The sequence below is a fragment of the Onychostoma macrolepis genome, chromosome 14 (genome assembly GCF_012432095.1).
Source record: "Onychostoma macrolepis isolate SWU-2019 chromosome 14, ASM1243209v1, whole genome shotgun sequence".
NCBI classification, from domain to species: Eukaryota; Metazoa; Chordata; class Actinopteri; order Cypriniformes; family Cyprinidae; genus Onychostoma; species Onychostoma macrolepis.
In genome coordinates this window covers 13,146,541-13,164,624 of record NC_081168.1, presented here as the reverse complement: position 1 = coordinate 13,164,624, position 18,084 = coordinate 13,146,541, and the positions used below count along the sequence as shown (strand labels likewise).

The 18,084-nt window shown below is 35.4% G+C and overlaps 1 protein-coding gene across 2 annotated transcripts in view; it reads right to left on the bottom strand.

Moving 5' to 3' along the window:
• The window catches only part of tnmd (tenomodulin), a 36,123-nt gene extending 31,550 nt beyond the window's left edge, over positions 1 to 4,573 (bottom strand). Inside the window, exons 1-3 of one of the 2 annotated variants that reach the window (XM_058797207.1) lie at positions 4,438 to 4,526; positions 4,159 to 4,179; positions 1,789 to 1,929 (exon numbers count right to left, since the gene is read on the bottom strand). In XM_058797207.1, coding sequence (XP_058653190.1) covers positions 1,789 to 1,929; positions 4,159 to 4,179; positions 4,438 to 4,485 — 210 coding nt within the window. In that variant the 5' untranslated portion in view covers positions 4,486 to 4,526. Of the gene's footprint in view, positions 1 to 1,788; positions 1,930 to 4,158; positions 4,180 to 4,437 lie in introns of both variants that reach the window. The other variant, XM_058797208.1, reaches the window with a different exon arrangement.
• Positions 4,574 to 18,084: the final 13,511 nt, after the last annotated feature.

Here is an 18,084-nt window from a genome sequence, read left to right as displayed (position 1 = left end):
GAATAATGGGGGGCGTCTCGTGAGCCTGACAGACGTGTGCGGCGAAAGCAATTTCACAGCACCTCTCCGTCGCTGTTCGTGTGATCTATTCGAGGTGTTCGCCAACACCGCGGTCAATATGACAGACACCGGTGGTTCGGGCCTGATAAGGTAGCCTGAAAGAACACGACTTGGGTGCTGCACGTGCGTCTGTCAACCACGGTTCCTTAAGAGACAACGAGCATTCAGAAAGGTCAGAAAAATAGATGTCATCAGCTTACCGCAGCAGATGTTTTTGGATAAAGTGCAGCAGTGCTACAACGTGTCTCATTTTACAGGCATTTGCTTTAAATTCGGCTATATTAGGTGAAATGACAGGCGTCTAATCCCACAGGAACCAGTAGAACAATAATTAGGACACGGTAAACATGATGGCGGTATTGGACAACACGCAGTCGCACAGTCAGACGCACACATGCCCATCTTAAACACATAGTGGCGTAAAGAATGATGGCTAACTCTTTATCTTCCCTGGGCTTCTGTAACAACATATGTTTGTAAGTAATTAAAAGAAGTTCCCAAGCGGTTACTATGTCATATTGATATACAATATGGTGAGCAAATTACCTTTCCACAGCAGTTTATGCAAAGCTAGACACAGGAGACCGCTTTGCCTCTCCCTGCTGCCGCATGGAGGGATTGGCAAAGACAATCTCCTGCTCTATTGATGTATTGACTTCTAATTAGTTTGTCAGGAGCTGTACCTTTTAAAAGCATGGGAATAATTGATGATGTCTTACCTAGCAAAATAAGGAAAACGAGAAACATTTCATATTTCATCAAGTCTAAATAAGGGGAGGCGGGGCTTATGAAATATGCAGTATTGGTTTGAAATATTCATATCTAAGCTACAGAATTGTGATGCCCGGAGCTGCGATAGTTGCACATTCAGGTTTCATTGTTGATGTCAGCACTTGAGGCGTACTGTGTGTGTAAAACACACACACACACACACACACACACTCATTGCTTGCCTAATATTTCCCCCTGACTGCTGTTGAGAGGAGACCCCCAAACAGTTGGGCCTATCATTGTGTTTTAAAGCACCATTATACTGCTCGTTGCTGGATATCAGCAACTACACAGGCCTTAAGTTAGCCAACCGCAGCAGTTCGAGAGTGTGAGCACTCGCTCTCGATCTCCACAGCCCAGAGTTCCAATGTCATTAAGCCCATTACATGCCCTGTGAGAATCTTCACTGCTTCTGCTGCTCAAAGTGATGACTCCTCAAGCAGGAGCGTGAAATATCTGATGCAGAAATTAGACCGGAGCTTCAGCAAATGCGTTAAAAGAATTGGCTGTTAAACGAGTTACATCCTCTGGAAGAAGTTATGCATAACGCAGTATACCGAAGCATAAGGTTTTCTTGCTTGTTGACACCCCGGTATTGGCAATTACTTACACGCTGTCCGTTTCTGGGTTTCAACACGAATTGAGGAACTTTAATGAATAATATCTATGTTTTGCAGTTCTGGTTATTGTAGCAATCTTATTATATATAAAAAATACTATGTATTTATCTATTCATTGTGCCGTTTTCTCCAACTCTGTGATGTTATTGTTTATGCCAAGGAAATCAAGATTGGATTCAGTCAGTTCCAAGAATACTAAACAGTGTGTGCAGATGTTTTTGTGTCTTTCATTTCCATTCCACGATTGTTATTCTAATCATTTCCTAATTAATCCACAGCCATGCACCATGCTCAATAATATCTCTTGGCCTCCACAATATATTTGGATTTCTCTTACCTTCCCAGGGTTTGGACTCCATATATATCTTAAACTGAAGATACAAAGGGCCAATATCAGGAATACCACACTCAGGATGATAGCAGCACACTGGTAAGCACGATACCTGGCCTTTCTTTCCTTCTCTTTCCCCAGCTCAACCTATAAAAACCAGTCACGTTATCGTACATTTGAACATTTATATGGTGTGATTTCATGCAAAGGTTTCACACATTGAATATAATATGCACCACAATGCTCAACTAAGAAAGAAATAATCACATAGGCAATTTGAATTCTTATGAGATCAGAACAAAAGGTCACATTTATTAAAATTGTCCCAAATTAAAAGTTCGTCTGTTCGATTAAATTCCCGGAGCTTATGGCCGCAAATTAATAAAGAGAGGCTTTTGTTCTGGCTGAGTTCCAGGAGGGAGAGTCTAAAAGCTTACTATTCACAGTGGTGTGCTACACTATCTCTCAGGACATGGCCAATCAGAATTATGAAATATGGAGGAACAAGCTTCAATTAGCCAACGTCTCTTGCCGAAACAGAAGCTTAAAGAACAGAAATAGCAGCGGTGACCAGGGGCGCCGGATATTTAGAGCATATGGTTTCATGCTTTGATGAAATATTGAATAATGCACTTTATTATAATAATAATGTTGAAATGTTGCTGTGAGGTGTCATTTAAATGAAATAAATCTTTAAATATAAAACTAAAATGGTCACACTAACCTATTGAAGTTAAGAGGTTTCATATTTAACACTATATGTACTGTACTTGGCTATTATTAATATTAGCACTTCTGATATATATATTAAAAAAATGTTTCTTTATATTATTAGCATTATGTTTTAATAAAACACATTTTCCCCAAAATGCCAATGCCTAGCCAAATTTGACAAAATATTCTTAAGCACTTCTGCTCCATTTTCAGAGTTATGTCTTTGAAATATTTTCTACTTTTTCAAGATCTGGCTGGGTGTGGTCTGTAGAATGGAAAGCAGCACCATCATTTCTTTCACTTTGTGACAGAATAAATAACCAAAAACGGCATACTTTATGCAAAATAGTCAAAATATGACTTGCGAGACCACGTCTGATTTATAGAGCAGCCTGCAGCTCTGAATAATTGTATTTGTGACAAGGTGAAAAAAACAAAACATTAGTGGCTTAAGTCCCAAAAGTCGCCCAAGGTGGTGACTCCTGCGATTGTACTTTACAGTATCTCACAGTTTAAGACACAGGAATCAGACAATGTCATTGAGGATATTTTTTTCTGAACTAATATATATCTAATATATATATATATATATATATATATATATATATATATATATATATATATATATATATATATATATATATATATATATATATTCTGGAAAAGTATGCACACATATAAATGCGCTGTTTCACACGATAAACGCCCTGTTAAAAACATCTAGTCATAGGCCCTCTCTCTACGCATGACAGGAAACAGGAGGACAAACACTTAGAGAAGCCTGAAATTCCTCTAAAGAAGAATTTCCACTTGCATGAAACAAAAATGTGAATAGAGATGGAGCTGAAATCCAGAGGTTGCATAAGCAGTGGAAACTTGACTGGAGGACAACATTCCATCTGCTCAGAATACAAATGGCTCTGAAAATATACCGACGGCTGCCAGCAAAACAGTATTAAACCGGTTTAAGGTTAAGAATCAGCGAAGCAATTCTGCTGTTGCGGGATTGAGTATGAGTCTACAGTGATGAAGGGAGCCGAGGGCCCCCTGCTGATGAGAGAGAGTGAGGAAGAGAGGTAGAGCTGGAGGGAGGGTGCGAGAAAAGAGACCGCGAGATGAGAGAGGAAAGGAAAGGAAAAAAAGTTGAAAGAAAGGTGGAGGGAGAGAGAGAATAAGAGAAAAGGAAGAAAAATTGAACCTGTAGACGGCTGTCCTAAGACAATTTTCATCTGAATGGATAAAATGGGAAGAATCCCCTTGTAATGTCTGTTATTTTACATCATTGACGGCGATTGACTTCTTCTTAAAAGAAATTGCACACTGTTGTACAATTGCTCAAATCTATATTTATCATCACCGGCTCCATGCTAGTCTGATAGGGAGTATTAATAATTCTGTGTTGTTACATTATTTTTGGAAAGAAATCCACCCACTTGATTTTCAGCAGAGCAGACACATGATTGTGTATACAATGCTGAGAAAATGATCTTGATTACTTAATTGTAAATCATGTGGAATAATTTGCACAGTAGTAACGTCTAGCCATACAGCCGTGCAATGCGACGCTCAGCTGGAGAAAAGGCACAGAGTGCAAGAAAGCAGCTCAGAAAACTAAACACTCAAAAAGCCTTGCAGTCAGAAATAATTAACATTTTACCCTACCTGACATTCACATATCACAACCTTTGAAAAGAGCAATTTAACACAAATTAAAAATCAATCTGAGATCTTCCACTTATCAAATCCTCTGTACTGAACCTTTTAAGCATTTTTTTTTAAAAGAAGAAAAAATTAATTTACTTATTTATATTTATACATTACAGAGAGAATCATCATTCCATCTGAATACTGATTTTCTTTTAGACCCCCCCCCTCATCTAGATTTATGAGTTTTAACTTTCTAATTTTGTATCACATTTAAGGCTCACATATAATACTCACATCTTTGCAAAGCACTTGTTGACTGCTGAAGTAAGGGTTACTCTCCATAATTGTAGCTGGAGCGAAGATAATCTTCTCTGGAAACCTTCTTCCACCCAGAAGTCCCTCTCACTGGAATCCAAAGAGCCAAACTTTCTTTCCACTGGCAATTTGGGAACCTGATCAAGAGGGAGGGTTCCTCCTTCAGATGGGATGGAATAACTTTAACTACTGTGGTTCTTTTGTTACACAAAGCAGATGTTCTCACATTCATCTGTGAATGGAGGTTATGCTGATGTGAGCATTATTAATTGCTGTTATTCAGCTATACCTACTTGACCATATCAGTAGGCAACACAATCACATCTGGAAATGTCTATGAGGGCTATGACAAAAAAAAAAAAGAAAAAAAAAAGAATTAAGCTCGGCAGGACAACGCACTCTTCTTTTCTTTGCTTTTCGTAGCAAGCAACTTTGGACTTTGCAAGCCCACATTCTGAATTTGAAACCGTATTTAATAATTAATTCTAAAACACTGTCTACTAATCAAATGTAAGCACAAGTATCAAACTCCATCAAGTTTTTCATGACATGAATGTTGACTAAAAATCAGTGTGAAAAACTTTTGTGCAGTTTGATAGTGGTTCTTTTATTGAGCTGTGTCTCTGAGGTCTGGACACTGTGGATAATGGATAAAAGCTGTGATATTTATAGCCCATAGCTTCTGTTATAACACTTCTCTTAAAGCAAAGGCAGAAATCACAGTTGACCTTAAGATGTGAACTGAGATTTGAGGTGCTCGCATACCTTATATTATTTCAAGTTTGACCAAAGCTGTTTGGAGAAATTTGACCCTGACTTGAAAAAGAAGACATGGTGAGTACTTAATATTTCTTTTACGTGAATATTTTACAAGGCCTTCTCACAAAGTTCCAACGTTCCAAATTTTCCATGCTGGAAATTACAAGAAATACTGAAAGATTCTGTATGGTGCTCAGTAAATAAAATGCTGAGAAACTAGTGTTTTAGGATAATATTTGAACAGCCATTGTCAGCCAGGTTTTTTGCAACCAGTCGCACTGGCATTTTCATTTTGCATAACTCATCTGTAAATCTGTTTCAACAGAAGAGTGGAGCTCCCATCGAGAGCCATTCCAACCCAGCAGCACTCAGGACAGCAGAGGAAGGCTTTCTGAGCCATAAAAAATAAAACATAAACAACACTTCGGAGAACTGGAATGACATTGGAAGGCCAAAGAAAACAATGTGAAACACTCAGCCAGTACAGAAAATGGAATCAAGGAGATACTGTAGGGTGACGTACCAATTATTTCTGACTACAAAGAAAAAGGGTGACAACTTATTTGACAACTTATTTGTCATTTCAAATCAGACAAATAAGGCACAACTGTGAACCTAACACTTTCTTTTCACCAAGGTTTTCACCTTAATGCACATTAATAATATTTTTCAGATTTATCAAGCTTATCATCGCTACTTCCACTGGTGTTTCATGCACTGTTATGTGAACCGCAAGCTTCTGTTGTTAATTAATGGGAACACAGACACAACCACGCTTTCTGAGAAATCATCAGCTACTTGCCATCTGCAAACGCATGTTTGTCAATGCCAGACATTATTATGCTTCTTGTGAAAGTAGTAAAGAATGCTAACTTAAGTTCCTTTCTGAACTCTGTCAATTTCAGATTTTTCTCCATGGAAAAAACAAAACAAAACTGTTTGCTTAAAATTGAATCGTCGATTTTCATGTCTGATTGTAAAGGGAGTTTCATTTGATCATGATGAAGCTTTGCTCTCCTACTCAACTACATGTAGCACAAGAGCCTTCTCTTCTCATCTTCTGTTTTCTATTGCCAATGCTGCTTCTGTCAAAGATTCACAAAAGACACCCACAAACACTGCCAATGGAGACCACTATGAGAGCCTGCTGTTTCTAAAGGACTTGGCTGATGTCACCTGGTTGTGTGATGAAGGGCAAGGAAAAGAGGATGATGAGCTGATCTCTGGCCAACAAAAGTGAACCTATTAACCGCAGAATACATTTTGCTGTGTTCCTCTACTGTATGCAGGAGAGGAAAATAAGCATATTTCAATCTCTTATGTGACCATGAATCTTACAAGCAGTGATAGAAAATGATAAAATGTATTTTCCATTGCCCAATTTAGCACACACAAGGTTGAATATTACAATTTTACTTCAGATGAGAGCAATGACAAAGCAAGATTAACAAGCATCTTTCACTAACCTAATAAATAAAGGCTTTCAGATGGAGACAGGGTCTTTTTTAAACGGAATTAATTGGCATTAAAGCACAATAATGTTATTAACAGAGTTCTATGAATCATGTTTCTCCATTAGATTCCTTGATACTTAAGACGAAACATAGGTTTGAGAGATGAGTACAGGTACAGTCTGGCCCCAAGGTCTGCTAATTGTATTAGATTTCTTAGAGCAAGCAAAGTGAGTCAATAAATATTTGAGGGATAACACTGATTCAGTCTCAGTGGAGAACCTTTGAACCGGCATGCTGGAAAACGAATAAATAGAGTCAAGGATTACAGTGTCGCAAATCTCAAAGTTAGCGCAATCGTCTCCCGCTCCTTACCTTCGGGGAAGAAAGCTGTGCGCTGTGGGATTTTTGCAATTTCTTGCATGGTGGGACAGGTGTATTTACTTTGGTAATTGTATTCCTTTTCCCAATTCATAATGTGATTAAATATTAATGCCATTCAAAGCAGCAGAAAAAGCAGATCTCAGAAATTATCTAGGCAGCCATAATGCAAAACCATCTTCTCCCGCTTCATAAGTCTTTGTTATTGTGTGAAAGTGCACTGCAGTAATCTGGATAGCAACTCTTTTTCACTTTCATAGAGGTTTGCAAAGGTGGTCTATCACATACAATGGAAAGAAAATAACAGCCTTGACATTTTATCTCCAAGGGCCCTCAGAGTGCAATCACAAACTATTTTACTTTAAATGTTTTACTAAATCCAATTGACATGTTTTTTTTCCCAAACGTGCCTTAATAAAAGGCAAATGGCACTGCAAATCAATAGGAGTGTTAATTGTATTTGTACAAACACAAAATACAGTATAGAGGCTATAGGTCAGCTATAATGTATTCTCATAGCTAGATTACCTTAGAAACTGAATTATTCATTAAATCATTTTAATGCAGGCAGTTGAGCATTAAAATCTCTTTTTTAAAAGAGTATTAACTTTTACTGCAATGCATCCTTAATTTAATGTCACTTGAGAATGAGTAGAGGGGTAATTTGGTCATTTTAATTAGGGATGTAGTTCAAAATAGAATAATGACTTTATTGAGTTTTATCTCACCTGCCTCTCGACTTACTACTTTATACCCAGAGAACTTCACACTGCCTAACTATTAGGACAGCGCGTTCCCAGCTTCTATGCAGATAGCACCTTTATTTTAAAATTAATAAGGTTTGGCCATAACACTAATGAATTAAAAATAATTTTATATTTTTAAACTGATCTCCATAGTTATTATAACACCAAAGTGAAATAATCAGACCCATAAGGCAAACATAATGCAATATTTTATTTTAAGTTACATATTTTATATATAGATCCATATTGTCCCTTTTTTCATTCACCCAAAAGCTTGGAAATGTATTTTCTTGCCCTTGAAGTACATTTTGCAGTTTGAAGGTTTAAACTAAATATATGTTTAACATGTATGAATTAAATAAAAAATATATTCAATTATAAACATTTTTCATAATGTTTCTGCATGGAGTTTTAACAATGATTTGTTTACATAACTCATAATCACTGCATTTATCTTAATGTTAATGAAAAGAAGTCATATTCTGCATGCTGTACCACACTGATGAGAGTCTAAATATTAAATATGTCTTTTCTACATGACCAGTGTCCAGAGGTCACAGCGAATGTCCAAGCCCTTGTAGTTATGGCTCCTCATGCCGAGCGCTGCGGGATCCAGGAAGAAATCCAAACTCTCACTGCCTTCACTATCAACACCCCACCCTGCCCTTAGGCCAGGCACCAGATTTTTCATGTCAGCTGGCACACACCTTCGTCTCATAAGTAGGTGTTTGACTTTCACAAGTCTCTCTCTATCCTGGCAAATGGACTCTTTGCCAAGGTTGCCATATCCTTGGGCTGTGTAGATGTCAGTTAAACATGCAGATTTCTTCTGCTTCACATGGTAGGAATTCCCATTGGGCTTCTATCAATGCTGCTGAATGTCTAATACAAGTCTGAACTTTTTTTAGAGCAGAAAATATCCTCCTAATTACTTCAATTTACATAATTACTCTTCTGGTAAAGACTCATATTAAAATCATTGTGAAAAGGCAATTTCACATGTAAATGTATCTTAAACGGTGAGAAATGCTATTGATAGTTTCCCACTGATGACAAATGAACATTTGGAGTTAACAAAACTACCGCAACGCCTTCAGCGCAAAAAAATTAAAATTAAAATTAAAAAATAAATAAAAAGCTGCTAATAAGTTTCCCTCACATAGTAATATCTGAATATTAGCATAGCTCTTTAAAACAGTCTCTAATTAACTGTATTTTCAAAAATTACATGTTAAATATATGGCTTAGGCTGCACTTAACAGTCTTAAATGGTTTAAGTCAAGCTTCAGGCTTTACTCATTTGTTTAAGTGTCAAAAAGACAATTGTCAGGGAAGGGGAAAGAGCTATATTTTGATATCCAAGAATTGCAAGGCATTGCTATTAGTGACTAAAAATGATGTTCAATATTTTAAGAAAGTAAATATGTTACTGGAAAAGAGGAGCGAATTTGTCATGACATTTTTCTGAAACTGAAATCACATCGCATTTCACATTTCAACTTAACATACATCATATCAACACCTTTTAAAACTAACACAAATTGAGCCTACAAGAAACTATGAAAAAAAGTTCATGAAAACACTCTTCGGCAACACTTTATTTTAAGGTGTCCTTGTTACACGTTACATGTACTTACTGTTATAATAACACTTAATTATGCATAATTACATGCAAGTAACCATAAGCCAAACCCTAATCATGTAGTAAGTACATGTACTAAACTTAATATTACTGAGCACTTAAATGTATAATTACACTGTAACAAGGACACTTAAAATAAAGTGTAACCCACTCTTCTTTTATCAGGTTAGCTGTAAGGCCCTGATGATCTGATGTGTGTAGTCAAGAACATCTACGGTGTAAATCACAGTGGCTGGCGTCTTATTAAGGAAGTCACAAATACACCACAGGAAGCTGCAGAATTAACACCTGCATGAACAAAACAAACATGATTTAGAACCAGTTATTTACCTAACAGCTTAATTTTGTTTATGACAAAAGTTATGACTTTGCCGTTAGCAAACTCATGCAAGTCCTGTCAATCCTGTCCCACCATTTCCTGTCCTCTCTCTGTCTCTCTGCAGCATTGTGAATGAAAATGGAAAAGGCCATTTTAAATAAAGAAGTATTTGATGCAGACGCACAAAGCATAATAATCGCAATATGGTAATAACACCAAACACTATGCGTTTTCCTAAGCTGTGTGCTCATGCGCATTTCTACTCAAGAACAAGTAGAAGTAATCTGCAGTCCTTTAAATAAAACATTCTTCAGACCCGTGTGAAAAGGGCATCATCTTTTGAAATATCTCTGTCTGTAAATACAACAAACACAAAGATTTCAAATTCAAACATTTTTATTTTTGACTTCAACCCTAGATCAACTTGTTTTAAAAGCATTTTCCTGAGTTTTAACCTGTTCTTCAGTGAACAATTGGTCCAAATAATTCAATCACATGTGTACACAAAAGATAGCTGAAATCCCTGCCCTTGATCTCAAGTCACCATCTCCACATCATTGTGAAAGCAATCATGACCTCAGCATGAATGAAGGCTGGTGTTTACAGTATGAAACTATTGAAATCTGAAGCTGCAAGATGGGAATAAGACTGCCAGGGATGGTAAGATTAAAAGCTATTTGAGGAATTGCCATGTGAACCTGAAAATATTGGAACAGATGTTTTAGAAGCACTTGAATATAAAGTCATTAAAAAGAAGAAGAAGAATTGGGCACTGAATTCATGACCAGGCTGAACTGTAAAATAAATGCCTCAAATTGCAGTAGTCGGTTTTGAACTTTGAAGTATTGAGCTTCACTGGTGTTGCATCTCAGATGGCAGATAAAGCACTATTTAGAATATGTTATCACATTGTGCACTTAAAGACAGAAACCATTAGGTTTACATTATCTTATTGCAGAAGAGGTTAAGACTTTTCAACAGTTCATCAGGTTGTTCGCCAGCTAATTCTCTAAGTTAATGAAGTCAACCAGGAAAAAAAAAAAAAGAAGATAATTCTGTGTACTGATATTGCAAAATTTGTGGCTGATGTATTATTTTTTTTAACATATTCTGCATAATAAGGGTGACTGAGCGATCATTAAATGGCAACTTTTGCTTAGCCTTTTGTAATAAATTTTCTTAGGTGAGATTGAGATGCTAAGAAGATCTTAGATCTTCATTTTCATTTTGCTGACTGCAGTGTATTTCGTAATTGAGTCTTTTAAAGTGAGTTACCCAGAGCCAAATTGAGGGCTGCACTTTGCAGTTTGAGACACTCCTGACAGGACTATTGCTTAAATGAAATATTCTTATTTTTCTCAGTCATTTCTGTGCATGCAATAATCACAAACTGTTAGTAATTGCATCAAATTCTGATATTTTCTGTCACAAACAAAATAGATGATCTCACCATTCAATGAAAAGATGTGGCAATCAATTTTGTGTCTGTGCAGATGGATAAAATGAAACAAGAGGAATAGAAAACAAATCATGTATAAACATAATTTGCATTGCACTGGGTGTATAATACTCTTCAAAAAGCAATATAATGTATTCACCTGCACTGCATCCAACCGAGCATCTTTTGTATTATAGCAAGCCTAATAATTCTTCTCTGCCTTGGCAGTAACACCAGGTTTGAGTGCATGCTCTGATTCATCAGCATTCATCTATATAAAAATATGATGGACATATTTATAGAACTGACTTATTTACATTTATTATGTGGACGTCAGTCAAAGTGAAGCGAGGGAAGAATGGACGTCAGTTTGCCTGAAATGAAATGAATTAAATTTGTTTTCTTGTTATCAATGCAACCAGAATAGCTTGCAAAGGTATAAAAGTCATTTTTTGTTATTTGGAAGAGTGAAGTTTAATTTACCAGCCTCATTTAAAACGTCTTGAGGTATGGGGACATTCCGCATGACAGTTGCTTTGTATATCACTGACAAGAGAATGGGTATGTTTGTAGTATTTTGGATAAATTTGACATCTTCTCTTATGATTTCTCATACCGCTTCGATAGGCATGATGCGATAAGATTCCAGGTACAAGCCATTTGTCTGTCTAAGCTAAATGTGCAACTGCTTTGTGACCTGATGCAAACATAGACAATCAGGCAGTATTTATTGTGAAGTGGCAATTTTGGACCAATAAGATTTCTTAGTGAGCAGGGCTATAGCACGATGCAGCTGAAATACAACCCTGGTCACAGTATAGTTGGCTGCTAGTCAGATGCATTTTCAGTAAAATTAGACGTCATTCTATTTTGAAAAGGATTCCATTTTCATGCTGCTAAAAATTAACATTCTGCAATTGTATATAAATTGCAGCAGTGTATGCACTGCTGCAATTTATATACAATTGCAGAATGTTAATTTCTTAATCATAGCTTGAACTAGTTGAACAATTATCAGCGCTTGTATGAAACTCACCCAGGATGCTGACAGTTTCCCACACGGTTTTCAATGCACCGTTATCTCTCTGCATGTAGGAAGAGACGGATCATACAGAATAGTGAAATGAACTTCTCCTCTGTCTTGCACTCGACTGCAGCATCTTGCAGGAGATGGATCATGTGAGCTCCACTGTCTGTCACTTTCAATGGTAGTTGCCTTGTAGCATAAACTTGTGGAGTTGCTGTTCTCACTGGAAATCATGTCCTCTATTGAAAATGAATCAGTTTGGTGGCTGCACATCTGTATGAACCCCCCTTTAAAACTAAAACTCAGATTAACATGTAAAAGATAACTTTTATTGCTTGTCATGTCACATCTGCTTAGGATACGAGCATGTAGCAACTCTGTATTACTGAAAGAATTTAACAACTCTGTATTAATAAAATAATGGGAAAAATGCATGAAATACAGTTTTGCAAATGGAAAGACAGTGCTGTTTCACACAGTCCCAAATTATGATTTGTCATATTTTATTCCAATTCATCAAGTGGGATAGACAATGCTGGGCTGAGGTGCTGCCAAGTCCTTGAGAACTCATTTATTTGATGGCTTTGCTATTTGATTGCCCTTATGTAACTTCCTAACCTAATTTACATAACACACTACATTAGTCTTGGACACAGGCACCCTGAGTAGGTGCATAATTAGCCTGGTATCAGTCCATTCTGAGTTCTATTTCAGCTAATCACTCTCAGTATTTCGTGAGAGAGGGAGAACCATTATGTTTACATGCTGTAAAAGACCACCATGGTGGTTGCTTCTGATTTGAGAAGATATCTAAAACATATGGACAAATTACTGCTACAGACAGTTAACACAGATAAACGCCTTTTCCTGCAACATAATGGAAGTACTGTACTCTATAATCATAATATAATGACACAAATCCACAAACTGGCAAATATGGGCTCCTTTTTTCTCTCTTATATGATTATTTGGCTATTCAAAAAAATTTATTAAATTAAAATAAATAAATAAAATAAAAGAAATAAACTTTCCAATAAGGTATAATTTATTAAAATAGCTTATGTATTACATAATAATACAATTAAAATAAAATTTGCTTATGTATTACAAAATAATAAAATTATTTTATTTATTACAAAACAAATTTGGCCGCATGGATACCAGTACAACCACAATAATTTTGTAAAAAATACAGAAAAAGTGTAAACATATTTCTAGAACAAAACTGTACATTTTACAGAATAAAACTGTAATTTACAAACAAGAAAATTTGAATGTAGACCAGAAAACTTAACAACGCACACTGCTACTAAAATATGTACCTTAACATATAATGACAACCACCATAATAATATAAGTGGTAAAAGGAAGGAAGCCACATGAAGAATAATTACAAGTAGCTTTTTCACACTTTGAAGTATATATTAATGTACAGAAGAGTAATTCATGCAAACACAAAACTCCATCATACATGATAACAAACACACATGATAATGCAATGAACATTCATTAAACAACAGAAGATGTAACGTAAAACTCATAACTGATACATAACTGATAACAAAAACTAAGAAACATAATTATTTAAACAAAATACCTTCAAATGTGAAGTGTCACACAGGGAATTCTAGGAAATCAGTATACAGTTTTGACTGTAAACAATACATTGATTTGTTCTTTTTTACTTCTTAAAAAACAGTATAATTATTTTTTACTGTAAAATTACATGAAATGTCTGGTTAGATCTTTTACAGCTTTTTCCTGTATTTACTATGGGAATTTACTGTTAACATATTAACTGTTTTTTTTTTTTTCTTTTTCCAGTTAAAATGACACACTTTTTTTTTTTTATAGGTATTATGGAATTGATTTGATTTATTTTTATTCTTTTTGTAGATACATACATATACATACAAAAATACACACACACACACACATACATTTTTATCACATCAAATTCATGGTGTTCGTGAGATGATGAAAAGCTAGTAATTAATTAAAAATATAAATAAATTATTTAAAAATAATAAAAAAAGACCCATCAGATTTTCATTAACCAATATTAGAGAACTGTGAACAAACACGTTTTGTTAAATTATTGAAACATTAACGTAAAATCTCAATGGTTATTTCAAGTAAATATTTTAGGTCAAATTGGGTTCTTCTGGCAAAAAAAGTTTGTGAATCCCTGCCTTACACAATGTTAACAAATTGAACCTCACTGTAAAGTGTTATGAATATTTAATATTTATATATTCATATTTAATTACTTTTTCTAAATCGGACACATTAAGATTTGCTTTTCCAACAAGCTGTTCTGGACAACTGACATGCTCCTAAATGAATAGAGAAACAAGTAAATTAGTTTACAAATGTGGTGAACTAAAAAGATGACACCAGCATTGCTTGAGGATAAATGCCTATGATGTTGTATCTATTCAACAGTGAATATGAGCAACAGATGCGAGTGGTCAGGAGAGAAGATGATTTACCCTCTCTGGCCTTAAACTGGTATAGAAACAGATGGAAGACTCGCTGACTCTCCATGGGCACTGAACACATTAAAACACCTCTAAGCCGCAGATGCTTTAATGCTACCTGTGGCGCTGAGCTAAATGACTCTCATTCAAGCATTTTCTCCTTGAGTTCATTCCCCCTGTTTCCATTTCCTCCTTCGTTTGTCTCATCTAAAATTATGCACAGTTTTTGTTCTAGGATTTGCTTATGATTGTTTGAATTTTCCATTATGTCCAGGTGATGGCAATGTTTCAACTGGCTGTGACCAGTGTGTGCAACTGAACTGCTTAAGGCATTGTAAATATGAAGTCTGTTCCAAAACTGATAAAGCCAGTCCACAGCTTCTGTTTACACCAGGCTTAAGCGCTGACATATGTTTTGGAAATGAACATCTGCTGAAGCAAGTGTTAATCCTATAGACAGCCTATTTGACACCCAGGAATCTCTGATATGAAGCATGTTCCCCAATTTACCCTGTGATCCAGCAAACTGGTTTTCAATAATATGCTGAACTTCTAAGCTCCACCACACTAAATCTATTTATCTGGTCTAAAACGTTAAGCAAGGCTTTTTAAAGGCCGTATCTCACAGATGACAAGAGGTAAATCTTTAATCATTGCACTTAACGTCAGCAGATGCATCCCTACTTATCTATCAAATCCTGTAGATTTGGGTGCCTCAACACTGATGTAACACCCTGCCTCGATGAAAGGACCTCAAGATGACGGTATTTACATGAATGGCAGAGCCAAGCAGATGAGAAGGAGGGCGGCTGCGGTGCCACCATGTGGTGCATGGGTTGTCTGAAGCAATCTTCAATGGAAGAGCTTATTGAAAACTATTTTATTCTAGCCCACTTGGTATGGTTGTCACATTTATTTAGCCAAATACAAAAATGTCTGAAGCATGCAAAACAACTGATTTTTACTCACCCTCAGGCCAATCAAGATGTAGACGAGTTTCTCCATTTGAAACAGATTTGGAGAAATGTAGCATTACACCACTTGCTCACTAATGGATCATCTGCAGTGAATGGCTGCTGTCAAAATGAGAGTCCAAACAGCTGATAAAAACATCTCAATAATCCACAAGTAATCTACACGACTAGTCCATCAATTAACATTTTGAGAAGTGAAAAGCTACATGTTTGCAATGAACAAATCCATTAAAACAAGTCTGCTTTCTCCAGTGAAAAAAGTTGGGTAAAACTTTATTTTAAGGTGTCCTTGTTACGCATGTTACTATTACTATTATATTACTAATTAGTATTATAATAACAATTACTCATGCATAATTACATGCAAATAACCCTAACCCAAACCCTAATCCTAACCATATACAGTAGTAAGTACATGTAGTTCATTAAAATTACTCAATACTTAAATAAATGTATTATTACAAAGTAACAAGGACACCTTAAAATAAAGTGTAACCAAAAGTTGTCTTGTCTGAATCAGGAGAGAAATATGCACGGATCAATCACCATTTAAAGTCCAACACATTTCTAAACAAATACGTCACTTCACAGGAGGTTAATTGGACTGGAGTCGTGTGGATTACTTGTAGATTATTGTGATGTTTTTATCAGCTGTTTGGACTCTCATTGCATTTGTGAGCAAGGTGATGTAATGCTAAATTTCTCTAAATCGGTTTCTGCAAATTTTCTTTTTTGGATGAACAATTCCTTTAAACTTCTGTGGTGTAGATATAGAGCAGAAGTTTTGTTTACAACAAAGTGACTGTATTGTAAATATGAAACTCGAGTAATTAAGGTCAAAGTAAAACTCTGTTTTGGAGCAACATAAAATTAAATTAAACTATTAAACTATTTCTTGTCAAAGCATTTCCCATACCACTACATGGCTAAACACAGTATAAGAGATTGCACAGTCAGTGTCAACATGCAACAATAGAGAGTTAATAATGAGATTGTTGCTATGGCCACAAAATGCTTTAAATAGTTTGGAAGAAAATGTTTTTTTTTTTTTGTGGACTAAAAGTAAAAGAACCGTAGTGTACTCTGTAAACTGACCTGTAATCACCCAAGTTAATTTGATCTTTTTATGGGGCTGTCACTGATTAATTGTGCAAATTTTTTTCTTTTTTTTTTCTTTCTTTTTTCTTTTTTCTTTCAGTGGCACAGAAATCGTCATGGTCTTTCATTTATAAAGTGAAAGAAAAAGACACTTTGAGTTGAAAGACTCAAGGATTGTTCATCCTTTGTTCACAGTAACATTGCAGTATTTTCTTGGAAACTCATTTTCTCTAGCAGGTGTATGAAAATTTGAATGTGAAAATTGCGTCCGTGTTCACTTTCTCTTTAGAAGAATATGTTTAACTTGGGCTGAACTTAATTCAGAGAAAGAAATTACTCACTGGTCACTTTAACCCTCTATGGTACGGAATATGATATCAATGAGGAAAAAATTATTTGTGATGTTTTTCCTACTTAAAATTGGACACTATAACAATATCAGTAAACATTTTCGTTATTTATTTATTTTTTAAAGTTTGTTGCCTCAAGGCAACATTGTACTACAACGGAAAAATTTAAGCATTTGACATTTTCATGTAGAAAAAATAAATATATTTATTGAAAACATCAATTTCTTTAACCAAACACTTGAACAAACAGATTTATCTAGTTTTTGATGTATCGCATATCTCATGTTTAATAAAAAGTAACATTTCATATCCAGCTGTTGCTCTCAGGCAACATTGTACCATCGTGGATCACAAGTATAACTAAACTATCATATCTGTTATCATACCAAAACATTATAATCAGTGTTGTTTCAAAGTAAAAAATGAAAAATCATCATAACCTTATCCTTACAAGCATGCACGTACACACACAAGCACATGTTTGTGAAAGCTGAGGAAACAATTAAACTTTACAGAAAAATCATAATATGTGCAGATATAATATGAGAATTACTATTCTTGAAAATGCATTACAAAATCATGCAAAAATTCGAATACATTTAGATAATTCTAACTCTTTTCCTTACAAATATCATATACTTGTATTCTAACCTAGTATGCCTGCCAGGCCTTATGCGATTCCATTACGGTACAATGTTGCCTTGAGGCAACATGCAGTTTTTTGTAATTTCCTATGATACACGATGAAATAGCTTTACTTTCAAATGAAGGTGACTAAGATTTTTTTTTTGTAGGCAATTATATGTATGGAAATTGATGAAAAATGCACTTTTCATCGGAAAAAATATGGAGTCATGTGACGTGCACATGTCCTGGAAGTGGAAACAAAATAGACCCCTGTGGGTCATGTGACCACTTTTTTGTATGTTCATTTATTAGTATTTAACTTCTACTTCCTGAG